Raw genomic sequence first — 27595 nt, 5'->3', positions numbered from 1 at the left:
CCTGAATGGTTTTTCTTGTGGGAGAACAGGTTGCTAGGTTACCCCAAAAGTTGTCTATGACCTGAGGCTTGCCCTTGTGTCCATTTCCTAAAAGTGGGTTCCCTTGGTCATTTCTCTTTGGCATGTGCTTGCTAGTCCAATGTTTCTCTCTCCTGCATCTCTTGCTCAGTCCTGGTTCCTTCCCTGCCCTCAGGCTTACTCTCCTATCAGGACATTGCCTGATGTGATGCCCCATACGACCACACCCAAAGCAGTTCCAGGAGACCCAGTAGATCTCTCTGTTCCTGGGCCTTGATGTCTTTGTTGGAAGGGAACATCATTAACAGTCTTTCCCTGTAAAGCAGCAGCTATGGTCAGTCCCTGAGTATACAAGTGTTCAAATCTGAATGTAATTAGTAATGATACTTTTCTTTCTAAAAGGCCTTACAGCAGCTTTATATATAGCATTAGCATTCTCAAAGGCTAGTTGTTTAACTATCTAAAGTCTTGCTTCTGTGTCTCCAGTCAACCTGTTTGATGTCTGCATCAGTCTGGAGACAAAGTGTTCAAACAGTTCATGTGTTCCCTGCCTTATACTGGACAATTCCGCAGTCTGCTCTTTAGAGACTGAAGTCTATTCCAGGACTTTTGGTAGCTGCATTAATTTGGGCATGTGCGGCCATACCAAAGTTTAGCTGTTGTTCTGTCCCTGTATAAGATCTCTCAGCAACAAGAATTTCATAAGAACTAGGAAGTCGTTGGGGCCTTTTCTCTCAGCTGTGGCCTGACATGGTTTTACAAACTCAGTTTTCCACAATAAGTAGTCCCCTCCTGACAGGCAAGCTTTGGCCAACTGCTTCTATTCTCCTGGGGGCAGAGCTTGAGTTATGTTACTTTCTGTGAGGTAACTCAGAATCAGAGCACAGTCACGAGACAATGTAAGCCTGTGTTGAGGAGAGGCCGCAAGCTTCAGACAGATGTTGTGAAGCAGATGTGTGTAGTGATGGGGCGAGCAGGCCTGCTTTTTGCGCGTTCCTGCCCGGCTCTCACACGTCTAGCTTTACACATGAAATAACAACATACAAATTGTATTCATTTAAACACCGTTTGGCCCATTAGCTCTAGCCTCTTACTGGCTAACTCTTACATCTTGATTAACCATTTCTATTAATGCATGTAGCACCACGAGGTGGTGGCTTACCAGGAAGATTTTAACCTGCATACATCTTGGAGAGTAGATCTACAGCACCTGCCTCACTTCCGTTCTCACCCAGCATTCTGTTCGGTCTACTCTGCCTATCAGGCCAAGCAGTTTTCTTTATTAATTAACCAATGAAACAACAGATAGAGATGGGGATGAAACTCATGGTGAGTCCAATGCCTCTGTGCTATAAATATCACCCTACGTTTTTGGTGCATGTAGCTCTCTGTCATAAAACTAGACTCCAGGTAAGACATTCCAGGTGCAAAAGGTTACCTTTGCCCAAGTCATCTCCTCCTCACTCTTAGGTTTGAACCTTCCCAAATATGTCTCAGTCTAGCTGGCCCATTGCTCCTGCAGGCATCTTCCTGGAAACACTCTCTGGCTGCTTTCTTCGTGTCTCTCACATTTACCATCCCCCCAATCTCTACAATGACAGGCTGCATGACCCACAGGGCCCCCTGATTCACTCTCTTCCCATTTGCCTTGAGTACATCCTTGTCTGTGGTTCTCATGCTCCCTACATGCCTGCATGTGCTCACCAACTCAGCCTCCTACCTGTATCATATGACTTATCCTTTGGTCAAGTAGCAGCCAGCAGCACATTCAATGTCCACACAGAGCCTAAGACTGAGCATTTGCCCAAAAAGGCCTCCTCACCAGGCTGCTAGTTTTCCACTTGGCTCTTTGCTCTAGGACTCTAAGTCTGATAACTGCTCTGCTCACTGCAAGGATGGCCACAGTCTCTCTCTCCTCTTTCAGTTTCTCAGGTGTCAGAGTTTGTTTTTTTCTTTTTTTTTTTTTTTTTTTTTTTTTTTNCAACAGATAAGATACAAGACCCACCTCCATCAAGCTGGCATCAGTGGCTTGTGTGTGCTCTGATGGAGCCACAGCTGCTCCACTGTAAGCTGCAGCCTCAGCTTGTTTACTATAAACAGCATCATGGAGGGTTTGTCTATTCCCTATAGTAAATCTGAAGGCAACAGTCTCCCAACCCACTCCCAAAAACCAAAACAGAAAACAGGGTTTATCTGGCTTTCATGGCAGGGTGGAACCCAGAGCAGGAACCTAGAGGAAATGGAGCCAGAGACCATGGAGGAACACTGCTTTCTGTCTTGCCCTCCATGGCTGGTCATGTGACTCTCTTCCACAACCCAGGACCACCTGCCCAGGGTGGCAACTCCCACAGTAGACTGGACCATTAATTAGAAGTCAAGAAAAAAAAACCCACAGACATGCCCACATTGTGTTGGAGGACTTGCAGATGGAATCGGGTCTTTGAGAGCAAAAGGACCAGTATGAGTCCTTACAGGTCAGGGCAGAGTGGTTGAAGACGCAGATACGGGAAACATGGCTTCATCTCTAGTGGAAGGTGCCTGGTTCATTTTGAGCTGGAATCACAGAGTCAGTTGGACACATCTCTAGAGCCAGGAACCAGATGCACAGCTCCACACAAACTCTAGAGGTTCTGAGTAAGGCTTGCTGGGAAATTAAGCAAGAAATCCTGGCCCAGGTCGGTCAGTGACAGTCGTTGAGGTTACAACTCAAGATGGCTAAGCTCATGTCTGACCGAATATATGCAACCTGGAGAAGGGCATCTTTTTTTTTTATTTAAAAATTTTTCTTTAATTTTACATACCAAACCCACTTCCCCCTCCATCCTCTTCTCAAACCCCTCGCCTCCCCCTCTTTCACCCCACCCATCCACTCCTCAGAAGGATTGAGGCCTTCCTTTGGGAGTCAAGAAAGTCTGGCATACTAATTTGAGGTAGGACCAAGCCTCTAGCCCCTCTATCAAGGCTGAAAAGGGTATCCCACCATAGGGAATAGGGTTCAAAAAGCCAGTTCATGTACCTGGGATAGGTCCTGGTTCCACTGCCAAGGCCTGGCAACAGATCAAGCACATAGTTGTCAGCCACATTCATAGGGCCTGGTTTGGTTCCATACAGGTTCCCACGTTGTCAGTCCAGAGACCTAGGGCTCCCATTCATGTGTTTCACTCTTGGGGTCCTCTTTTTTACCTAGATGCTCTGGGCTTGTGGATTGTAGCTGGTTCTCCTTTGCTTTAATCCACTTAGGAGTGAGTACATACCGTTTTGGTCTTTCTGGGTCTGGGTTACCTCACTCAGCATGGCTTTTTTATTTCCATCCATTTGTCTGCATATTTTAAGATATTATTAGCGCTGAGTAGTATCCTATTGTGTAAATGTATCACATTTTCTTTACCCATTCTTTGTTTGAGGGGCATCTAGGTTGTTTCCAGGTTCTGACTACTATAAATAATGTTGCTATTAACTTAACTGACAAATGTCCTTGTGGTATGATTGTGGATCCGTGGGTATGTGCCCAAGAGTGATATTGCTGAGTCTTGAGCTAGACTGATTCCAAATTTTCTGAGAACTTGCCATACTGATTTCCAAAGTGGCTGTACGAGTTTTCACTCCCACCAGCCATGGAGGAGTGCTCCCCTTACTCCACATCCTCTCTAGTATAAGCTGTCATCAGAGTTTTTGATCTTAGCCATTCTGATAGGTGTAAGAGGTATCTCAGAGTTGTTTTGATTTACATTTTCCCAATAGCTAAGGATGTTGACCAATTCCTTAAATGTCTTTCAGACATTTGAGTTTCTTCTGTTTAGAAATCTCTGTTTAGAACAAGTGTACCCCACTTTTTAATTGGGTTATCTTGTATTTAGGTGCTTAGTTTCCTGAGATCTTTGTATATTTTAGAGATCAGCCCTCTGTCAGATGTGGGGTTGGTGAATTTTTTTTTTCATTCTGTAGGCTGCCCTGTCTACGGCCATACCACCCTGAATGCGCCTGATCTTGTCTGTAGGCTGCCCTTTTGTCTTATTGACCATATCCTTGCCATAGACCATACATAAGCTTCTCGGTTTCAGGAGGTACCATTTATTGTTGCTCTCAGTGTCTGTGCTACTGGGGTTATATTTAGGAAGTGGTCTCCTGTGCCCATGCCCACTTTCTCTTCTATCAGGTTCAATGTAACTGAGTTTATGTTGAGATCGTTGACACATTCGGATTTGAGTTTTGTGCATGGGGAGTAGATATGGATCTATTTTCATTCTTCTAAATGTCGACATCCAGTTATGCCAGCACCATTTGATGAAGAAGCTTTCTTTTTTTCCATTGTACAATTTTGGCTTCTTTGTCAAAAACCAGGTGTTTATAGGTGTATGAATTAATTTCAGGGACTTCATTAGATTCCATTGATCCATGTGTCTCTTTTTATGCCAGTGCCTAGCTGTTTTTATTACTGTAGCTCTAGAGTAGAGCTTGAAATCAAGGATGGTGATGCCTCTGGAAGCTCCTTTATTGTGCAGGATTGTTTGGTTATCCTGGGTTTTTAATATTTTCATATGCAGCTGAGTATTGTTCTTTTAAGGTCTGTGCAGAATTGTTTTGGAATTTTGGTGAGATTTCATTGAGTCTGTAGATTGCTTTGGTAAAATTTTCATTTTTATTATGTTGATTGCACCTACCCAAGAGCATGGGAGATCTTTCCATCTTCAGATTTCTCCTTCAATTTCTTCCAAGACTTAAAGTTCTTGTCATACAGGTCTTCTACTTGTTTGAATAAAGTTACCCCAAGATATTTTATGTTTTTTGTGTCTTTTGTAAAGGTTGATGTTTCTCTGATATCTTTCTCAGCCCATTTATCATTTGTATATAGCAGTGCTACTGGTGTTTGTTTGTTTGTTTGTTTTTGAGTTAATCTTGTATCCTGCCCTATTACCGAAGGAGCTCCTGGGAAGAATTCTTGGGGTCACTTATGTAAACTATCATATTATCAGCAAATAGTGAAAGCTTAACTTCTTTCCTTCCATTTTTTCTTCCCTTGATCTTCTTTTGTTGACTTACTGCTCTAGCTAGAACTTGAGTACAATACTGATATGGAGATATGGAGAGAGTGGACAACCTTGTCTTCTTGCTGAATTTAGTGGGATTGCTTTGAGTTTCTCTCTATTTAATTTATGTTGGCTGTTGGCTTTCTGTATATTACATTTATCATGTTTAGGTATCCCTGATCTCCCCAAGACCTTTATCATGAAGGGGTGCTGGATTTATTCCAAAGGCTTTTTCAGTATCTAATGAGATGATAATGTGTTTTTTCTTTTAGTTAATTATATGGTAGATTATATTGATATATTTTTGTGTGTTGAACATCCCTACATCTCTGGGATGCAGCCTGGGATTTTTTTTGTTGTTGTTGTGTTCTGTTCTTCGATTTTGTGTGCCAGTATTTTATTGAGTATTTTTGTTCAATAATATATTCAATAAAATCAAATACTCATGAGGGAGATTGGTTTGCAATCATTTTTGTTGTGTCTTTGTGTGATATGAGTGTGTCAGAGTGACTGTAGCCTTGTATAAAGAGTTTGGCAATGTTCCTTCTATTTCTAGTGAGTGGAACAGTTTGAAGAGTATTGATATTAACTCTTCTTTGGAATTCTGGTCGAATTATGCACTGAAACCATCTGGCTCTGGGCTTTTCTTTTTGGTTGGGAGACTTTTGATGACTGTTTCTATTTCCTAAGTGGTTATAGGTCTATTTAATTGTCCACTTGGTCTTGATTTAGTTTTGGTATGTGGTACCTATGAAGAAAGTTGTCCTTTTCTTTTACATTTTCCAATTTTGTGGAGAACAAGTTTTCAAAGTATGACCTGGTGATTCTCTGGATTTCCTTCATGTCCGTTGTTACATCTTTCTTTTCATTTCTGATTTTGTTAATTTGGATATTCTCTCTCTGCTCTTTTGGTTACTTTGGATAAGGGTTTGTCTGTCTTGTTGAATTTCTTGATGAACCAACTTTTTGTTTCATTGAGTCTTTGTTCTCTTTGTTTCTATTTTATTGATTTTAGCTTTGATTTGATTATTTCCTGTTGACTACTCCTCTTGGGTGAGTCTGCTTCTTTTTGTTCTAGGGCTTTCTAGTGTACTGTTAAGTCACTAGTGTGAGATTTCTCTACATTTTTTATGTAGGCCCTTAGTGCTATGAACTTTCCTCTTAGCATTGCTTTCATAGTGTCCCAAAGGTTTGGGTATGTTGTGCCTTCATTTTCACTGAATTCTAAGATGTTTTTAATTTCTTTCTTTCTTTTTTTCTTGACCCAGTGATGATTCAATTGAGAACTGTTAAATTTCCATGAGTTTGTAGGCTTTCTGCAGTTAGTTTTGCTGTTGAATTCTAACTTTAAGTCATGGTGATCTGATAAGCTACAGGGGGTTATTTAAAAAAATTTTTTTTTATCTGTTGAGGTTTTCTTTGTTACTGAGTATGTGGTCAGTTTTAGAGAAGGTTCTATGCAGTGCTGAGTATATTATTTTGTGTTCGGATGGAATGTTCTGTAGATATGTTAAGTCCGTTTTAGTCATAACATCTGTTAAATCCCTTATTTCTATGTTTGGTTTTTGACTGGCAGACCTGTTCCTTGGTGAGATTGGGGTATTGAAGTCTTCTACTATTACTGTGTGGGGTTTGATGTATGATTTAAGTTTTAGTAATGTTTTTATTACAAACGTGAGTGCCCTTGTTTTTGGGGCATAGTTAGAACTGAGACTTCATTATTATGGACTTTCCCTGTGATGTATATGAAATGTCCTCTCATCTTCATTGCTTAATTTTAGTTTGCAGTGTATTTTGTCATATATTAGGATAGCTACACTGCTTGTTTCTTAGGTCCATTTAGTTGGACAATCTTTTCCCAACCCTTTACTCTGAGGTAANAGACAGGGTTTCTCCATAGCTTTTTGTTTCCTGTCCTGGAACTAGCTCTTGTAGACCAGGCTGGCCTTGAACTCACAGAGATTCGCCTGCCTCTGCCTCCCGAGTGCTGGGATTAAAGGCATGCGCCACCACCACCTGGCTCAGTGTCAGAGTTTTTAAGGGAAAGCCTCCTTGTGATTCTACAATGAGTCGATAACAGACTATAACAAGAGCCTAGAAACTACGATATGAGCTGAATGAGATGCTCAGCCTACTTCACTGACATCCTCAAGTTGAACATCACTAAAGGTCAAGAGTCTGGACTCTTCCCCAAATATCATGTGAACTGCCTTGTGGGTCCTAGAATTGAACCTGGATCCTCTAGAAGAGCAGCCAGTGCTCATAGCTGCTGAGCCATGTCTCAAGCAGGATACACTTAACTGAACTTGGCAGGATGCTGGCACACAACTTTCATCTTGACAGGTTCTTTTAATTCCAGTCCTCAGGAGATAGGTCTGTATGAGTTTGAGGCCAGCCAGGCCAGTCACAGATACACAGACCATGTTTAAAAGGAAAGAAAGAAAGAAAGAAAGAAAGAAAGAAAGAAAGAAAGAAAGAAAGAAAGAAAGAAAGTCCTGTCTCATCTCTGCCTTTCCAGCAACACATGGAAATGTATTCCTGGAGAATGATCACCTACCTCCTAAAAGGAGACAGTTATAGAACCTGAAAACCCGAGTGTGTCCTCTTCATGATGACCTTCTAATGGTCTTGATTAAATAAAACCTTATTCCAATGATTCTCTCAGATACCCACATCCCTGTCATTACCTGAGGGAATCCGAAAAGGCTTCTACACCATACTTGGAGATGCAGTAACCACCACCAAATACAGATATTCGACCCAAGATGCTGGAAATGTTGACCACTAGGATTTTGCCTTTCTCACTAAGGGCAGCGTGCTCAGAGTCACCTCGATAATGCCCAACAGGTTCACATCCAGTATCTTTGCAAAATCCTCGTTGTTCATCCATTCATTGAGACCTGAGCAGATGGAGGTGCCAGCATTGTTGACCTGGGACAAGAGTCCTGGGGACAGTGGGAAGAGAGAGAGTAACAAGCACAGGTATAGTTATGGATGAAATGCACACTCCACAAGATAAGACAGCTTAGACATGTGTTTACTGGAGACCAGGATACAGTGAAGATCAGCATGGTGTTGACAGAGGTTTCTGTCCCACCAGGTCCCACAGCCATTTAGGCCCAAAGAAAACACACAAGGGCCACATTAATTAAAACTGGTTAGCATATTATGCAGCTTCTTATTAACTCTTATAATTTATATTAGCCCATAATTCTTGTCTGTGTTAGCCACACAACTTGGTCCTAGCTATCAGTGAGGCATTCTCATCTTGTTTCCTTTGCCTTTGGGTGATGGCTTTCCTCTTCCCAGAATTCTCCTGTTCTCATTGCCCCGCCACCACTTCCTGCCTGGTTGCCCTACCTATACTTCCTGCCTGGCTACTGTCCAATCCGCGTTTTATTAAAAGTAAGGTAAGTGACAGGATAAAAGACCATAGTCCCTCAGCAGCATGGTATCATCAGGGCTGGGCAGCCCATTCCCCAGGCTCCAGGCTCCAGGCTCCTTTAACCCTTCATGGCCCTGTGTGCTGCATGGGAAGCAATAGCAGTCACTTCTCAGCTGATCTTCAGAACAGATGTTGAACACATGCTGTGCCTCTGCTAACCTGGAGAACAAGATGCTCTGCTTGTGTTTTACAGGTAGATGTCATGCTTGCACATACTTTACAGCCGTGTTTTCAGATCTCTCTGAGCAGTTTACACACTGCGGCCTCTGTCTTTCAATGGCAAAGAAAAGTAGGAGAAAGGGTCGTGGGGAACAGGTCAGTGTGCATAGCACTTGCCTCCCATGCATGAAGACCTGAGTCTGAGCGCCACAACCCACATGAAAAGGCCAGAAAGGGGGCTTGTGTGTAATCCTGGAACTGGGGAGGCCTAGACAGGAGCCTACTAGCCCAATAACCTAAACAAATCTGTGAAACCAAGGTGGGAGATCCTTTTTTATAAAAACCAGGCAAACAAAACCCACAGGAATAAACAAACAAGGTAGGCAATGACCACTCCCAGGGTGTCATCTGACCAAATGCCTTGGCACATTAGCATCAACACCGAGCAACTTCCCTGAGGAACTTACAAAACACAAGGCCAACCTGAGGGAGCAGCAAGGCTACAGCACAGCTCCACACTCTGCCCCAGGAAACAGAACCCTCTCATCCGCTCATCCACAGGACGCTGTCGCTGTCTCTTTTAGTCACTGTTGCAGAATCCAGGCAGCCACCCTGTCAATGCTGCACACCTCACCAGCACGTTCACTGTCAGCCACCGTGCCTGTCACCTGCAGGCTACTTGGTTCAAGGCTAATGCGTTTATTGGTTTTGAGTAATTGGCCCCAAAGTTCATATGCCACCTCACTCCAAACCTATACCGTATCCACCTGGAAATGCAAACTGTTTAACAGAGATATTTTATTGCTAGGATCCCACTACAAGATCAGAAAACTGACTACCAGGACAGTGCTCATGATCATAACTGTAGGGAACAAGATGTGAGTGGTGGGACAGACCTGCAATCCTGGTACAGGACAGTCTGAGGCAGAAAGGTTGTGAGTTCAAGGCCAGTCAGTATCCATTTCCTATCCTAAAATCTCAAGGTAAAACAAACACAAATGTTCCAAACAATCCCAGTGTCTGACCCCAAGATACGGTTACATTAGTTGGGCTTTCTTGATGGTCAGGTTTTTTTTAATTCATTAAGTATTACCATGCAAGCCAGGCTGTGGTGCTGCACGCCTTTAATCCCAGCAGTTGGGAGACACAAGAAGACTGATCTCTGAGTTGGAGGCCAGCTTGGTCTACAGAGTTCCAGAACATTCAAGAAACAGAGAAACGATGTTTCAAAAGTAAAATCATCACAGAAATGTCGAGGTAAAAATTGCTCACCTTTCTTAAGTGAAAACGTGCTTTTTCTTTAATGCACACAGGTGAAAACATTACCTGTATTTATGCACTGGGTGCTAAATTATAGGTTAAATTTTGTTGTATAACGTGTTTTAGTATTTTGAACAATCACCATGTTTTCAAGGCGTCTTAGATTTCTTTTAACCAAGGGTCTTCTTTGTGCCATCGCTATTAGCACTGTCAGCTGATGAAAGAGGAGGGACCTCTATCTTATTTTCCCAAGTCAGTCCTTTATCTTGTCGTGCCTGCTCTACACAGGAGCAGTCTTGTCTCCCTCCACTGTGGATTCAGGTGACAAGCAAGAGCAAGGACGGTGCTGGCCCCCAAGATCTACCCAGGTGTGGCCCCAGACATCCTGTACACATAGCCCAGGGACAAGTCCCATCCTCTGCTCCATTAAGGGACCCTGCTCTAAGCATCCAGCAGTCTTGATTATCTACAAAGAGAAGGGGACAGAGCACAGACAGGAAGGTGAGAAGTTTAATTTTCCAAAGGGCACCTTCTTACCAACACCAGAGAGACTGAGAGACAATAGGTAGGGGTTGGAGATAAAGTGATCAGGTGATGTTCAAGGGAGGTCAGGAGGCTGCTGGTACTTCAAGTGCCCAACCCACATAAGGCTTCTTGCCACAGAGTGTAACCAAAAGACGCATTCAAACACGGAGTCAAACCAGCAGACACAGCCAGGGATCTCAATGGTACCTCTGTTCCCAACACGCTCCTTCACCCACTGAGTAGCTGCCACAAAACTCTCTGTCTTGGTGACGTCAAGGATCACTGTCTCCAGCCTGTCTGATGTCTTGTTTCTCAGCTCCATGGCTCCCTTCTCCGTCAGACATGCAGCCAGCACCCTCATGCCTCTTCTGTCCAGCTGTCTGGCCAGCAGGTTCCCAAAGCCCGAGTCACAGCCCGTGATAAAGACATGCTTGTCTTGGAGATGGCTCACTACCTGCCTCTCCCTGATCAAGCGCAGGAGGGTCCACACACCCACTAGAGCCACCAGGTAGAATCACATGGCTTTCAAAGGACAGGCACAGACAGTCTGGGACAGAGTGAGCCTGGCCTCTATTCACAGAGGACAAAGTAGGCACACAGGACTCAGGAGACACAGAGGAATGCAGGCTTCTAGCAGGAAGTCCACACTTGGTTCTCTGTCCACTGCCTATCTTGGTATTTATTCATGCCCCACTTCTCTGCTCTTTCACCTGTTTGGTCTTATGATATATAATGGCCTTTGGCATTTCTTTACTTACTGCCAAAGACAACAAAAGATATCTTATGATCTTTGCTCTTTTTTTTTCATATGGGAATTCATGTACGTTTCTTTACACATGCCCACTGCAGTCAATCCCTGCCTCACCTGTTTCTCAGCACCTTGTACTCCACCTCCACAAATGCAGGATTTGTGAACATACTTTGGTGCTGGGATATAAGACACAATTTACAAGAAATCCTGCTTTAAGTACAGGGCTCCTCCTCAGGCTCCTCAGCCAGAATCTCTCCTTAAAAAATACACCTGCTCTTCTTGTTTCTAGAGATTTAGCAGAGGCTAAAATGAGGCCGGGGTAAGCTGGTAATCTTTTGGTACAGCGGCTTCCTGGGAGCAAAGAGGGATCAAATATGAATAAGAAGGTTGACCCACAGAGTTACAGGCCCCACCTGCACCGACATGAAGGAACAGATGGGCAGACGGCAGTGTAAGATCACATTCAACAACATAAAGAGCAATATGGCAGCACCAGAAACTAGTGTTTCTACACCAGCAAACCTGAACATCCCAACACAGATGAAGCAGGAGTAAGCAACCTCAAAAATAATTTTATGAATATGATGGAGGCCCTTAAAGAGGAAAAGAAAAATTCCATTGAAAAATAAAGGAGGGGCTGGAGAGATGGCTCAGTGGTTAAGAGCATTGCCTGCTCTTCCAAAGGTCCTGAGTTCAATTTCCAGCAACCACATGGTGGCTCACAACCATCTGTAATGAGATCTGGTGCCCTCTTCTGGCCTGCAGGCATACACACAGAGAGAATATTGTATAGATAATAAATAAAATAAATATTTTTTAAAAAATGGAGGAAAAGACAAACAAAAAACTGGTTAAAATCTCATAAAGAAATCCAAGAAAAAAAAACAATCAAACAAGTGAAGGAAACAGTCCAAGACTTAAAAATTGAAATAGAGGTTGGGCTGGAGAGATGGCTCAGAGGTTAAGAGCACTGGCTGCTCTTCCAGAGGTCCTGAGTTCAATTCCCAGCAACCACATGGGGACTCACAACCATCTGTACTAAGATCTGGCACCCTCCTCTGGCCTGCGGGCATACATCGAGGCAGAATGTTGTATACATAATAAATAAATAAATAAATCTTTAAAAAAATTGAAATAGAGGCAATTAGAAAACACAAACTGAAGGAGTTCTGGAAATGGAAAAACTGGGTAAAGAAATAGGAACTACTGATGCAAGCATAACCAGCAGTTCACAAGAGATGGAAGAGAGACTCTCAGGTGTTGAAGATACAATAGAAGAAATAGAATCATCAGTCAAAGAATTATCACCAGATAATTCTTAGACTAAACATCCAAAAATCAGGGAAAAGTTCAAACCTACGAATAGGAATGGAAGAAGAAAGAGAAGTACAGACCAAAAGCACAGAAAGTATATTTAACAAAGTGATAGAAGAAAATTTTCCCAACCTAAAGAAGGATATGACTATGAAGTTACAAGAAGCTTATAGAACACCAAACACACTGGATCAAAAAAGAAAGTCCCCTCACCATATAATAAAGAAAACACTAAAAATATAGAATTAAGAAAGAATACTGATAGTTGCAAAGGAAAAAAGCCAAGTAATATAGAAAGGCAGACCTATCAGAATTACACCTGACTTCTCAATGGGAACTCTGAAAGCCAGAAGATCCTGGGCAGATGTGCTACAGACACTAAGAGACCACAGGTGCCAGCCGAGACCACTATAACCAGCAATGATTTCAGTAATCACATATGGAGAAAACAAGGTATTCCATGACAAAATCAGATTTAAATGATATCCACAAAATCTGCCCTACAGAAAGTACTAGAAGGGAAACTCAAAGCACAAGTCTGTGTGCAGCCACAAACACACAGACAACAGGGACCCTAACACCTCACACCAGCAACTTCCAAAGAAGAGAAACACAAAGCACTACCACCACTATCAACAAAACCAAATGTAACAGGAATTAACAATCATTGGTCATTAATATCTCTTAATATCAATGGCTTCGATTCACCTATTTAAAGACACAGGTTAGCCTGGTGTTGGGGGCACATGCCTTTAATCCAAGCACTCAGGAGACAATAGAAGGTGGAACTCTGTGAGTTCAAGGCCAGCGTGGTCTATGAGAGCCTGTTGTAAGACAGGATCTAAAGCTACAGAGAAACCCTATCTTGAAAAACAAAATAACACAAAGACACAGGCTAACAGAATGGATATAAAACCATCCTGCTACATACATGAAACACATCTCAAACCCAAAGACAGACATTACCTTAGAGTAAAGGGTTGGGAAAAGATTTTCTAATCAAATGGACCTAAGTGGTGTAGCAATCCTAATATCTGACAAAATAGACTTTAAACTCAAATTAATCAGAAGAAATGGAGAAGGACATTTCATATTTATCACAGGGAAAGTCCATCACGAAGAAGTCTCAATTCCAACCATCTATGACCCAAATACAAGGGCACACACATCTGTAATAAAAAACATCATAAAACTTAAATCATATCAAACCCCTCACACTAATAGTAGAAGACTTCAGCACCCCAATCTCACCAAGGAACAGGTCTGCCAGACAGAAACCTAACATAGAAATAAGGGATTTAACAGATGTTATGACTAAAACTGACTTAACAGATATCTACAGAACATTCCATCCAAACACAAAATAATATACCTTCTTCTCAGCACTTCATGGAACCTTCTCTAAAATTGACCACATACCCAGTAACAAAGAAAACCTCAACAGATTTTTAAAAAATGAAATAACCTCCTGTATCTTATCAGATCACCATGGCTTAAGGTTAGAATTCAAAAACAAAACTAATTGCAGAAATCATACAAACTCATGGAAATTTAAAAGTTCTCAAGTGAATCATCAGTGGGTCAAGGAAGGAAGGAAGGAAGGAAGGAAGGAAGAAAGAAAGAAAGAAAGAGAAAGAAAGAAAGAAAGAAAGAAAGAAAGAAAGGAAAGAAGGAAGGAAGGAAGGAAGAAAGAAAGAAAACAATTAAAGACTTCCTAGAATTCAGAGAAAATGAAGGCACAACATACCCAAACCGATGGGACACTATGAAAGCAGTGCTAAGAGGAAAGTTCATAGCTCTAAGTGCCTACATAAAGAACGTGGAGAAATCTCACACTAGCGACTTAACAGTACCCTTGAAAGATCTAGAACAAAAAGAAGCAGACTCAACCAAGAGGAGTAGGCAACAGGAAATAATCAAATTGAAGCTAAAATCAACATAATAGAAACAAAGAGAACAATACAAAGAATCAATGAACCAAAAAAGTTGGTTCTTTAAAAAAATCAACAAGACAGGCAAACACTTATCCAAACTATCCAAAAAGCAGAGAGAGAATATCCAAATTAACAAATTCAGAAATGAAAAGGAGGATTTAACAGCAGAGATGGAGGAAATCCAGAGAATCACCAGTTCATACTTTGAAAACTTGTTCTCCACAAAATTGGAAAATGTAAAAGAAAAGGACAACTTTCTTCATAGGTACCACATAACAAAATTAAATTAAGATCCAGTGGACAATTTAAATAGACCTATAACCCTTTAGGAAATAGAAACAGTCATCAAAAGTCTCCCAACCAAAAAGTAAAGCCCAAGGCCAGATGGTTTCAGTGCAGAATTTGACTAGAATTTCAACAAAGAGTTAATATCAATACTCCTCAAACTGTTCCACTCACTAGAAACAGAAGGAATATTGCCAAACTCTTTTTACAAGGCGACAGTCACCTGATACCAAATCATACAAAGACACATCTAAAAAAGAGAATTACAGACCCTGTTTCCTCATGAGTATTTTATTGAACAAAACATTCAATAAAAACTGGTAAGCAGAATCCAAGAACACAACAACAACAACAAAATAAATCCCAGGCTGCATCCCAGAGATGCAGGGATGTTCAAAATACAAAAATCTGTCAATATAATCCACCATATAATTAACTGAAGGAAAAAATGCATTATCATCTCATCAGATGCTGAAAAGGCATTTGACAAAAATCAGCACCCCTTCATGTTAAAGGTCTTGGAGAGATCACAGATACCTAAACATGATAAAGGTTATATAAAGCAAGCCAACAGCCAACATAAAATTAATTACCATCTTAACAAAAGCAATCTACATATTGAATGCAATCCCATCAAAATTCCAACACAATTCTCCACAAACCTCAAAAGAAAAATACTCGGCTTCATATGGAAAAATAAAAATCCCAGGATAGCCAAACTATCCTGTACAATAAAGGAGCTTCCAGACGCATCAACATCCTTGACTTAAAGCTCTACCATAGAGCTACAGTAATAAAACAGCTTCATAGTAGCATAAAAAAGACAATGGATCAATGGAATCCCCTGATATTAATCCACACACCTATGAACATCTGGTTTTTGACAAAGAAGCCAGAATTGTACAATGGAAAAAAGAAAGCATCTTCAGCAAATGGTGCTGGCATAACTGGATGTCGATATTTAGAATAATGAAAATAGATCCATATCTACTCCCATGCACAAAATTTAAGTCCAAAAGTGTCAACAATCTCAACATAAATTCAGTTACATTGAACCTGATAGAAGAGAAAGTGGGAAGCAGCCTTGAATGCATGGGCACAGGAGACCACTTCCTAAATATAACCCCAGCAGCACAGACACTGAGAGCAAATGGTACCTCCTGAAACCAAGAAGCTGATGTATGGCCTATGGCAATGATATGGATATAAGACAAAGGACAGCCTACAGAATGAAAAAAGAAATTCACCAACCCCACATCTGATAGAGGGCTGATCTCCAAAATATATAAAGAACTCAGGAAACTAAGCACCTAAATATAGGATAACCCAATTAAAAAGTGGGGTAGAGTTCTAAACAGAAGAAACTCAAATGTCTGAAAGACATTTAAAGAATTGTTCAATATCCTTAGGTATCAGGGAAATATAAAATAAAATAACTCTGAGATATCTTTACACCTATCAGAATGGCTAAGATCAAAAACTCTGATGACAGCTTATGCTAGAGAAGACGTGGAGTAAGAAGAACACTCCTCCATTGCTGGTGGGAGTGAAAACTCGTACAGCCACTTTGGAAATCAGTATGGCAATTTCTCAGAAAATTTGGAATCAGTCTACCTCAGGACTCAGCATTATCATTCTTGGGCACATCCCCAAAGGATGTAGAGTCCTACCACAAGGACATTTGCTCAGTTAAGTTAATAGCAGCATTATTTGCAATAGTCAGAATCTGGAAACAAGCTAGATGCCCCTCAAAGAAAGAATGGATAAAGGGTGGTACATTTGCACAATAGGGTACTACTCGGTGTTAAAAAATAATAACATTTTGAAATTTGCAGACAAATGGATGGAAGCTGTACACCTGGTTCCCGGCTCTAGAGATGTGCCCAACTAACTCTGTGATTCCAGCTCAAACTAAACCATGCACCTTCCACAAGAGATGAAGCCATGTTTCCCGTATCTGCGTCTTCAACCACTCTGGCCTGACCTGTAGGGACTCAAACTGGTCCTTTTGTTCTCAAGGAGCCGATTCCATCTGCAAGTCCTCCAACACAATGTGGGCAATTTTGTCTTTGCCCCCGTTTCTTTAATGGAATTTTTCATTTCTTCTTCAAGGGCCTCTATCATCTTCATAGAATTATTTTTGAGGTTATTTTCTCCTGCTTCATCTGTGTTGGGATGTTCAGGTCTTGCTGGTATAGAAACACTAGTTTCTGGTGCTGCCATATTGCTCTGTATGTTGTTGATTGTGATCTTACACTGCTGTCTGTCCATGTCTTCCTTCCTGTCAGTGCAGGTGGGGCCTGTACCACCGTGGGTCATTCTCCTATTTATGTTTAATCCCTCCTTGTTCCCAGGCAGCTGCTGTACCAGGAAGTCACCAGCTTACCCAGGCCTCTCTTTAGCCTCTCCTAAATCTCTAGAAACTGAAAAACGGCTTTGTTTTCTGAAGAGATTCTGGTTGAGGATCCTGAGCAGGAGACGTAAACTCAGAGCAGGATTTCCTTGTAAATGTGTCCTGAGTCCCAGCACCTAAGTGTGTTCACAAATCCTGCATTTGTGGAGGTGGAGTGAGACACAGGTGAGACAGGGATTGACTGCAGTGGGTGTGTAAGGAAACGTGCATGTATTCCCATATGAGAAAAAGGAGCAAAGATCATAAGAGAACAGAGCTGTGTTACTAAATAGACAGTGTTGTTTCTTTCCATTGGCAGCAAGTAAAGGAATGCCAAAGGCCATTATATATCATAAGACCAAACAGGTGAAAGAGCAGAGAAGTTGGGCATGAATAAATACCAAGATAGGCAGTGGACAGAGAACCAAGTGTGGACTTCCTGCTAGAAGCCTGCATTCCTCTGTGTCTCCTGAGTCCTGTGTGCCTACTTTGTCCTCTGTGAATAGAGGCCAGGCTCACTCTGTCCCAGACTGTCTGTGCCTGTCCTTTGAAAGCCATGTGGTTTTACCTGGTGACCCTTGTGGGCCTTTACTACCTTCTGCGTTGGTACCGTGAGAAGCAGGTGGTGAGCAATCTCCAAGAGAAGCATGTCTTCATCACGGGCTGTGACTCGGGCTTTGGGAACCTGCTGGCCAGACAGCTGGACAGAAGAGGCATGAAGGTGCTGGCTGCATGTCTGACGGAGAAGGGAGCCGCGGAGCTGAGGAACAAGACATCAGACAGGCTAGAGACAGTGATCCTTGATGTCACCAACACAGAGAGTATTGTGGCAGCCACTCAGTGGGTGAAGGAGCGTGTTGGGAACAGAGGTACCATTGAGATCCCTGGCTGTGTCTGCTGGTTTGACTTGTGTGTGAAGGGGCCTGCCGGTTTCTCTCCTTGGAAGAAGCCTTATGTGGGTTGGGGCACTTGAAGTACCAGAGCCTCCTCCTCTCTCCTTAACATCACCTGAGTACTTTCTCTCTCTCTCCAGACCCTACCTGCTGTTTCTGTCTCTCTGGTCTTGGTAAGAAGGTACCCTTTGAAGGATTTGCCTTCACACCTTCCTGTCCGTGCTCTGTCCCATTGTCTATGTAGACAATCAAGAATGCTGGAGACTTAGAGCAGGGTCCCTTTGCGGAGCAGAGGATGGGACTTGTCCTGGGCTATGTGTGCAGGATATCTGGGGTCACACCTGGGTCGATCTCTTGGGTTGGCACCGTCCTTGCTCTTACTTGTCACCTGCCATCCTCTGTGGAGGGAGACAAGACTGCTCCTGGGTAGAGCGGCCATGACAAGATAAAGGACTGACATGGATAAGTAAGATAGAGGTTACTCTTCTTTCATCCAGGTGACAGTGTTAATTGTGATGGCCCAAAGAAGACTTTTGGTTAAAAGAAGTTTAAGAATAAGTTGACAATATGTTGATTGTTCAAATTACTAGAACATGTTAAACAACAAAATTTATCCTATAATTTTAGCAGCCAGTGCATAAAAACTGGTAACGTTTTCATCTGTGTGCATTAAAGTAAACACATCCTTTTCCCTTAGAAAGGGGAGCAATTTTTACCTTGACAATTCTTTGATGATTTTACTTTTGAAACATCGTTTCTTTGTTTCTTGATTTTTCTGGGACTCTGTAGACCAAGCTGGCCTCCAGATCAGAGATCAGTCCTCTTGTGTCTCCCAACTGCTGGGATTAAAGGCATGCAGCACCACAGCCTGGCTTGCATGGTAATACTTAATGAATTAAAAAAATCTAACCATCAAGAATGCCACACAAATGAACCATATATTGGGGTCAGATCCTAGGATTTTTTGGTACTTTTGTGTTTGTTTTAGCTTTTGCTTTTAGGATAGGAAATGGATACTGACTGGCCTTGAATTCACGACCTTTCTGCCTCAGACTGTCCTGTACCAGGATTGCAGGTCTGTCCCACCACCCACATCTTGTTCCCTACAGTTATGATCATGAGCACTGTCCTGGTAGTCAGTTTTCTGAGCTTGTTGTGGGATCCTAGCAATAAAATATCTCAGTTAAACAGTTTGCGTTTCCAGGAGGATACAGCATGAGTTTGGAGTGAGTTGGCACGTGACTTCTGGTGCCATTTCCTCAAAACCAATAAACACATTAGCCTTGAACCAAGTAGCCTGCAGGTGACAGGCACGGTGGCTGACAGTGAACGTGCTGGTGAGGTGTGCAGCACTGACAGGGTGGCTGCCTGGATTCTGCAACAGTGACTAAAAGAGACAGCGACAGCGTCCTGTGGATGAGCGGATGAGAGGGTTCTGTTTCCTGGGGCAGAGTGTGGAGCTGTGCTGTAGCCTTGCTGCTCCCTCAGGTTGGCCTTGTGTTTTGTAAGTTCCTCAGGGAAGTTGCTCAGTGNGCTCTTGTAGACCAGGCTGGCCTCGAACTCCCAGAGATCCGCCTGCCTCTGCCTCCCGAGTGCTGGGATTAAAGGCATGTGCCACCACTGCCCGGCACTAGAACATGTTAAACAACAAAATTTTAACCTATAATTTAGCACCCAGTGCATAAAAAATGGTAACATTTTCACCTGTGTTCATTAGCTTTCTTTTCACTTAAGAAAGGTGAGCAATTTTTACCTAGACATTTCTTTTATAATTTTAGTTTTGAAACATCATTTCTTTGTTCCTTGATTGTTCTGGAACTCTGTAGAACAAGCTGGCCTCCAACTCAGATATCAGTCTTCTTGTGCTTCCCAACTGCTGGGATTAAAGGTGTGTGCCACCACAGCCTGGCTTGCGTGGTAATATTTAATGAATTAAAAAATCTGACCATCAAGAAATCCCAACTAATGTAACCATAACTTGGGTCAGATGCTGAGATTGTTTGGTACAAATGTGTTTGTTTTAGCTTTTGTTTTTAGGATAGGAAATGGATACTGACTGGCCTTGAACTCATGACCTTTCTGCCTCAGACCATCCTGTACTAGGATTGCAGGTCTGTCCCACCACTCACATCTTGTTCCCTACAGTTATGATCATGAGCACTGTCCTGGTAGTCAGTTTTCTGAGCTTGTGGTGGGATCCTAACAATAAGATATCTCTGTTAAAAAGTTTGTGTTTCCAGCAGGATACGGTATGGGTTTGAAGTGAGGTAGCACGTGCCTTTTGGGAAAAATTTTTCAAAACCAACAAGCATCACATAGCCTTCATAGCCTTGAACCAAGTAGCCTGCAGGTGACAGGCACGGTGGCTGACAGTGAACGTGCTGGTGAGGTGTGCAGCATTGACAGGGTGGCTGCCTGGATTCTGCAACAGTGACTAAAAGAGACAGCGACAGCGTCCTGTGGATGAGCGGATGAGAGGGTTCTGTTTCCTGGGGCAGAGTGTGGAGCTGTGCTGTAGCCTTGCTGCTCCCTCAGGTTGGCCTTGTGTTTTGTAAGTTCCTCAGGGAAGTTGCTCAGTGATGATGCTAATGTGCCAAGGCATTTGGTCAGATGACACCCTGGGAGTGGTCATTGCCTACCTTGTTTGTTTATTCCTGTGGGTTTCGTTGCTGTTTTTTTTTTTTTTTAAAGGAACTCCTGCCTGGGTGTCACGGATTTGTCTAGACTATTGGGCTAGTAGGCTTCTGTCTAGGCCTTCCTAGTTCCAGGATTACACACAAGCCCCCTTTCTGGCCTTTTCATGTGGGATGTGGCACTCAGACTCAGGTCTTCATGCATGGGAGGCAAGTGCTATGCACACTGACCTGTTCCCCACGACCCTTTCTCCTACTTTTCTTTGCCATTGAAAGACAGAGGCCGCAGTGTGTAAACTGCTCAGAGAGATCTGAAAACACGGCTGTGAGCGTAAAGTATGTGCAAGCATGACATCTACCTGTAAAACACAAGCAGAGCATCTTGTTCTCCAGGTTAGCAGAGGCACAGCATGTGTTCAACATCTGTTCTGAAGATCAGCTGAGAAGTGACTGCTATTGCTTCCCATGCAGCACACAGGGCCATGAAGGGTTAAAGGAGCCTGGAGCCTGGGGAATGGGCTGCCCAGCCCTGATGATACCATGCTGCTGAGGGACTATGGTCTTTTATCCTGTCACTTGACTTATTTTTAATAAAATGCTGATTGGCCACTAGCCTGGCAGGAAGTATAGGTAGGGCAACCAGGCAGGAAGTGGTGGCGGGGCAATGAGAACAGGAGAATTCTGGGAAGAGGAAAGGTCACTCTGCAGCCATCACCCAGAGGCAGAGGAAGCAAGATAATAGTGCCTCACTGATAGCAGGGTTCAATCTGTGTGGCTACCACAGACAAGAATTATCGGCTAATATAAGTTCAAGAGTTAATAAAAGCCTGAGCTTATAGGCTAACCATTTTATATTTAATCTGGGCTTTTGTGTGTTTTTTGGGGGACTAAATGGCTGTGGGACCTGGTGGTACAGAAACTCTGTCAACACCATGCTGATCTTCACTGTGTCCTGGTCTCCAGTAAACACATGTCTAAGCTGTCTTATCTTGTGGAGTGTGCATTTCATCCATAACTATACCTGTGCTTGTTACTCTCTCTCTTCCCACTGTCCCCAGGACTCTGGGGCCTGGTCAACAATGCTGGCATCTCCATCCCCTCGGGGCCTAATGAGTGGATGAACAAAGAGGATTTTGCAAAGATATTGGAGGTGAATCTGTTGGGCGTGATCGAGGTGACTCTGAGCATGCTGCCCTTAGTGAGGAAGGCAAAAGGCCGAGTGGTCAACGTTTCCAGCATCTTGGGTCGAATATCTGTATTTGGTGGTGGTTACTGCATCTCCAAGTATGGTGTAGAAGCCTTTTCGGATTCCCTCAGGTAATGACAGGGATGTGGGTATCTGAAAGAATCATTGGAATAAGGTTTTATTTAATCAAGACCATTAGCAGGTCATCATTAAGAGGACACGCTCGGGTTATCAGGTTCTATAACTGTCTCTTTGTGGAGGAAGGTGATCATTCTCCAGGAATACATTGCTATGTGTTACTAGAAAGGCAGGGCTGAGACAGTATTTCCTTCCTTCCTTCCTTCCTTTCTTTCTTTCTTTCTTTCTTTCTTTCTTTCTTTCTTTCTTTCTTTCTTTCTTTCTTTCTTTCTTTCTCGGTCTATGTAACTTTGACTGGCCTAGCTGGCCTCAAACTCATACAGACCTATCTCCTGAGGATTGGAATTAAAGGATTCTGTCAAGATGAAAGTTCTGTGCCAGCATTCTGCCAAGTTCAGTTAGTTGTATTCTGCTTGGAGCTGAAAACATGACTCAGTGGCTAAGAGCACTGGCTCTAGAGGATCCAGGTTCAATTCCCAGGATCTGACTCCAAGATCTGACCCCCTCACACAGACACATATGCAGGAAAAACATCAATGCACATACAAATGTAATATCCTGCTGTAGCAGAACACGAACAAAGGGAATATTTTTTGAGGCATAGTCAGACATGTGATATTTTGGGAAGAGTTTCGACTCTTGACTTTTAGTGATGTTCAACTTGAGGATGTCCTTGAGGTAGGCTGATCATCTCATTCAGCTCATATCGTAGTTTCTACACTCTTGTTATAGTCTCTGATCAACCCAATATAGAATCACAAGATGGCTTTCCTACAGACCTTAAAAACTCTGACAACTGAGAAATTGAAACAGGAGAGAGAGACTGTGGCCATCCTTGCAGTGGGCAGACCAGTTATCAGACTTAGGGTCCTAGAGCAAGAAGACAAGCGGGAACCTAGCAGCCTGGTGAGGAGGCCTAATGGGGAAAAGGTGTTGCTGGCTGCTACTCGACCAAAGGATAAGTCATATGATACAGGCTGGAGGCTAAGTCGGTGAGCGCATGCAGGCATGTAGGGAACATGAGAACCACAGACAAGAATGTACTTCATAATGTTCACGAGGCAAATGGAAAGAGAGTGAATCAGGGGAGCCCTGTGTGCCATGCAGCCTCTCATTGTAAGAATGGGGGGATGGGAAATGTGAGAGGAACTAAGAAAGCAGCCAGAGAGTGTTTCCAGGAAGATGCCTGCAAGAGCCATGGGACATCTGGACTGAGACAATTTAGGGAAGGTTCAAACCTAAGAATGAAGAGGGGCTGCCTTGGGTAAGAGTAACCCTTTGCACCTGGTCTTACCTGGAGTCTAGTTCTAGTCCAGAGGGCTACATGCACCAAATACTTAGGGTGATATTTAAAGCACAGAGGCATTGCCCTCACCATGGGTTTCATCCCCATCTGCTACACAACACCTGTCTGAAGCTTGCGGCCTCTCCTCAATACAGGCTCACGTTGTCATGTGACTGTACTGTGATTCTGTGTGACAACAGAAAGTCCTCTGAACTCTTGACATCTCTCTATCTTGCAGGAGGGAGCTCTGCTATTTTGGAGTGAAGGTGGCCATTATAGAGCCTGGTTTCTTCCAGACTGCTATTTCCAATAGTGACAGGCATTTTTCACATGTCAAGATGCTGTGGGACCGGGCAAGCTCAGAAGTCAAAGAGATCTATGACAAGAAGTTTTTATTATCCTGTGAGTGGGTTTTGGGGACCAAAGAAAACAAGTCTAGAATTCTGAGTCTCCTGGTGGTGTTGACAGCAGTCACCCTTAGGTGTTTCTAATGAGCATGATTAGCCTCTGTTTTCTTGGTATAGGGTGGGTATTTTTCCACATAAAGAGATCCTGGCTTCTAGAACGTAAGGTGTTGTTTCATTTAAATCCCTTATTATTATGACATGAAAGTGAAGCTGGAGTCACAAAACAGTGACTTTCCATGAGCTTGGACTTGCTTCCACTCTTGCAGAGACAAGAGAGTTCTCTGAACAGAGACCCAGGTGGAGCATGTGTACAGTTCCTCCTTGAAGCTGGGCTGTGTCCTCCTGATGACCTGGGACAGGCTAGGCTTGGGCATGGCTTCTGACATGGGAGGTTTGGGTTCTAGTGAGGCTTTCCTCCATGTTGGTCTAGAGCAGGAGTGTCGGAGGTAATCACTCTCTGAATCCTTTCTCCTTTTGCATAGATCTGTCAGAGCTAAAGATATTGTTAGGAAAAATGAGCACAGAGGACCTTTCCTTGGTGACAGACTGCATGGAGCATGCGCTGACTTCCCGTCATCCCCGGACCCGGTACTCAGCTGGTTGGGATGCCAAGCTCTTCTATATCCCTTTGAGCTACCTGCCCACCTGTCTTTCGGATGCCCTCTTCTACAGATCCTCCCTGAAGCCTGACAAAGCTCTGTGAAGCCTGCATCTGTTTCCGTAGTTGGGGGTATAAGAGTGCAGTGTGAGGGAGACAATCCTCAAGAGAAGGCAGATGCGGGGCTCCGGACAAACTTGTCACTGGGAGGGAGACCCACAGGTGCCTGACTTGTCTTCCTTTCGTATGACCATGGAGAACATAGAGCCACAGGGAAAGCTTCTATGTTTAAATAATGACTTTAATCTTGATAAAAATAAAAAAATGATCTTCCATGTACTTGGGTCATGCATTTTACTTATTTTAATTTAATTTTTTATTTGTCTGTCTGCATGTGTGTCTATATTGCATGTGTGTAGAAATACCTATAAAGTCCAGATTATTGATTTTCCTGAACCCGGAGTTACAAGCTGTTGTGAATTACCTAACTTGGAGTTGGGAACACAGTTTTGGTTCTTTAACACCTGTCCTTATGTCTAAACTCCTTATTTAAGTTTTTACTTAATTATCCATTTTGAGAGAGGTTCTTCCTATGCCACACTGGTACATAATGACATTTGACTCTGCTTTGCTGCAGCAATCTGGCTTAGCTATGAAGCCCTGACTAGGATCAGTGAGGGAAGGAAGAAAGGACAGACATACAGACACATGGACAGAAAGCTGGTATCCAGTAGCTTGCAACCTGTACCCTCAGTGTGTGTATTATAAACAGCATAGGGAAAAGGCTTTGTGGTCTCTGTAGGAAGTCTGAAGACAGCTGTTTCAGGCGAGAACCTGATGTGGGATTCACCTCTGTAGGTATGTATTTCTGTTGATCTGTGTATTGCCACATGGCTGTGGCTTACCAGCTAAGGTTCCATCTGGGTCCTGTATGGCTGCTACATGGCTTCTCTCTGACACCACCCTTCTTTCTCCCAGCATTCTGCGTGCTGACTGTGGGGAGTAAAAATATTCCTTTAAGTTTCTTTTTTTCCTGCTTGGCTCTACTGGCTCCACCATGCAGCACAGACTCAGCTGGCTATAGCGTGGGTCAGATTCAGCACGCTACAGGGCATGTGTGTGGACTGTGACAATCTCAGTGTTAACCTAGGCAAAATTTGGGTCAAACACTGCATTTCCTTCCTTCTTTCTACTTGGTCAGCAGTGATAGGAGCTGCATTTCTGTGACTACAGCACTGCACTTGTATGGGAAGGTAGGGCCTCCCCTTGGCTTCCCCGAGTCCCAGAGTAGCCCCAAGGCAGCAGCGTGGATGCTGCCAGTGTAGGGGTGGGACTGTGCTATTTACAAACTCTAAATATCTCTGCCTTTGTTTCTGCTCCACTTTAACTTTTATAGCTATCAAAATACATCCAAGCAACTGTACCGATAACTGAATATTATTTACTTGTCTCATATCTTCAACTATATACAGTATTACTCTTAATTTTTTCTTCCTCACTTCTTGCGTTTTTTAATAGCTCCTTATTTCTGAGTGCCCATTACTCACCTCTTCACCTGTGGGGCAATTTTTTTCCACTGGGGTTCTTCATGGCCCCCCCTGTACACCTGGTACTCTTCTGTGTTTTTTGGGGGGTTCCTCAGTCATCTCCTTGTTGTGGCACTATATGTTGGGGATCAGCCATAAAAGTGGACCATTTTGCCATAATACTGCTGTGGGAGTAAGTTGTGTAGATAATATAATGCTTGCCAAGGCTGATCACAGTTAATATAATGGACTTGCTGTCTCTTTATGGCATTCTCTAACTGTGTGAGTGCCTCTTTGGCTTCTTCTGTAAGATGTCTAGTGGAATTTGGATCACTGTTCCCTTTAAGAATTTTACTTAGTGGATCAAGGCCTCCCGTAGGATATTTTAAATAAGGTCTCAGTTATTGGATGTTTTCCAAAAACTTTTAAAAATCATTTAGAGTCCTTAAACTATCCTTTTTAATTTTTAGTTTTGAGGCCTAATTTCTTCTTTAGAATTTAACATATAATCTAAATTCTGGAAAGTTGGGTCTCTTGTATTTTCTCTGGAGCAACGATTAACCCTGTATGCTCTGTTGTAGTAGCCCATATTTCTCAAGTAAAACACCTTCATCTTTATGGGCAAGTAAGATATTACCCATGTAATGGATAATATAAACCTGTGGAAATAGATAGGAAATTTGTATAGCCTGAGCTACAAATTTCTGGCACAAGGCAGCACTGTTTGCTATACCCTGAGGTAAGACACTCCGTTGATATCTTTTCATTGGCTCTGTGAAATTAACTGAGGGTATACTAAATACAAATCTTTGACAATCTTGTGGTGTGAAAAAGATGGCATAAAAACAATCTTTTGACTCTAAAATTATCTTATGGGTGTCTTTTGGTATAGTTATAGGAGAAGGCAACCCAGGTTATAATGCTCACATCAACTACATGGTTCCATTTGCCTTTCCTAAGTCCTGAATTAATCTCTACTTTTCTGACTTCTTTTTAATTACAAAAATAGGAGAATTATGGGGATGGGGATTGGATGGTATAATGTGATATTTTCCCAGCTATTCTTGCACTAGCTTTTGGGAAGCTTGTAAGTTTTCTTCTATTAGAGGCCACTGATTTACACATACAGGCTTGTTACTTTTCCAGACAATTGGTAACCTGCAAAGGACCTGAATGGGTTTTCTTGTGGGAGAACATGTTGCTGGGTTACCCCGAAAATTGTCTATGATCTGAGGCTTGCCCTTGTGTCCACTTCCTAAAAGGGGGTTCCCTTGGTCATTTCTCTTTGGCCTGTGCTTGCTAGTCCAATGTTTCTCTCTCCTGCATCTCTTGCACAGTCCTGGTTCCTTCCCTGCCCTCAGGCTTACTCTCCTATCAGGACATTGCCTGATGTGATGCCCCATAAGACCACACCCAAAGCAGTTCCAGGAGACCCAGTAGATCTCACTGTTCCTGGGCCTTGATGTCTTTGTTGGAAGGGAACATCATTAACAGTCTTTCCCTGTAAAGCAGCAGCTATGGTCCGACGCTGAGTATACAAGTGGTCAATATTTGAAAAAAAAAAAAAAACGAATGTAATCAGTAATGTTACTTTTCTTTCTAAAAGGCCTTAAAGCAGCTTTATATATAGCATTAGCATTCTCAAAGGCTAGCTGTTTAACTATCTAAAGTCCTGCCACTATGTCTCCAGTCAACCTGTTTGATGTCTGCATCAGTCTGAAGACAAAGTTTTGAAACAGTTCATGTGGTCCCTGCCTTATACTGGACAATTCCACAGTCTGCTCTTTAGAGACAGAAGTCTATTCCAGGCCTTTTGGTA

The 27595-nt window shown here is 42.8% G+C and overlaps 1 protein-coding gene and 1 pseudogene across 2 annotated transcripts; one reads left to right on the top strand and one right to left on the bottom strand.

Annotated features, from left to right (window-relative positions):
* Window positions 1-7728: 7728 nt before the first annotated feature.
* On the bottom strand, window positions 7729-10954 carry LOC126514737 (retinol dehydrogenase 16-like; annotated as a pseudogene).
* Window positions 10955-17666: 6712 nt separating this feature from the next.
* Window positions 17667-24370, top strand: LOC126514781 (retinol dehydrogenase 16-like). Of its 2 annotated transcripts, none has more exons than XM_050163908.1 (4): window positions 17667-17979; window positions 21695-21953; window positions 23484-23647; window positions 24135-24370. In XM_050163908.1, the coding sequence occupies exons 1-4, from the start codon at window positions 17667-17669 to the stop codon at window positions 24353-24355; spliced, it is 957 nt and encodes a 318-aa protein (XP_050019865.1). In that variant the 3' UTR covers window positions 24356-24370. The 2 variants fall into 2 exon arrangements, with proteins under 2 accessions (XP_050019865.1, XP_050019866.1); XM_050163909.1 differs by having other exon boundaries at window positions 23484-23655; window positions 24179-24370.
* The last annotated feature ends 3225 nt before the right edge of the window (window positions 24371-27595 follow it).

Source organism: Alexandromys fortis, unplaced genomic scaffold (genome assembly GCF_014885135.2).
Source record: "Alexandromys fortis isolate MF-2015 unplaced genomic scaffold, M_Fortis_MF-2015_v1.1 scaffold_125, whole genome shotgun sequence".
Lineage (NCBI taxonomy): Eukaryota > Metazoa > Chordata > Mammalia > Rodentia > Cricetidae > Alexandromys > Alexandromys fortis.
This window is presented reverse-complemented; position numbering and strand designations above follow the sequence as displayed.

Excerpts from the sequence above, each read along its gene's own strand:
- LOC126514781 (XM_050163908.1), top strand. The coding sequence starts at position 17,667 with ATGTGGTTTTACCTGGTGACCCTTGTGGGCCTTTACTACCTTCTGCGT. Across the intron at positions 17,980-21,694 it reads GGAGCGTGTTGGGAACAGAG|GACTCTGGGGCCTGGTCAAC; the intron begins GTACCATTGAGA and ends CACTGTCCCCAG. Across the intron at positions 23,648-24,134 it reads CAAGAAGTTTTTATTATCCT|ATCTGTCAGAGCTAAAGATA; the intron begins GTGAGTGGGTTT and ends CCTTTTGCATAG.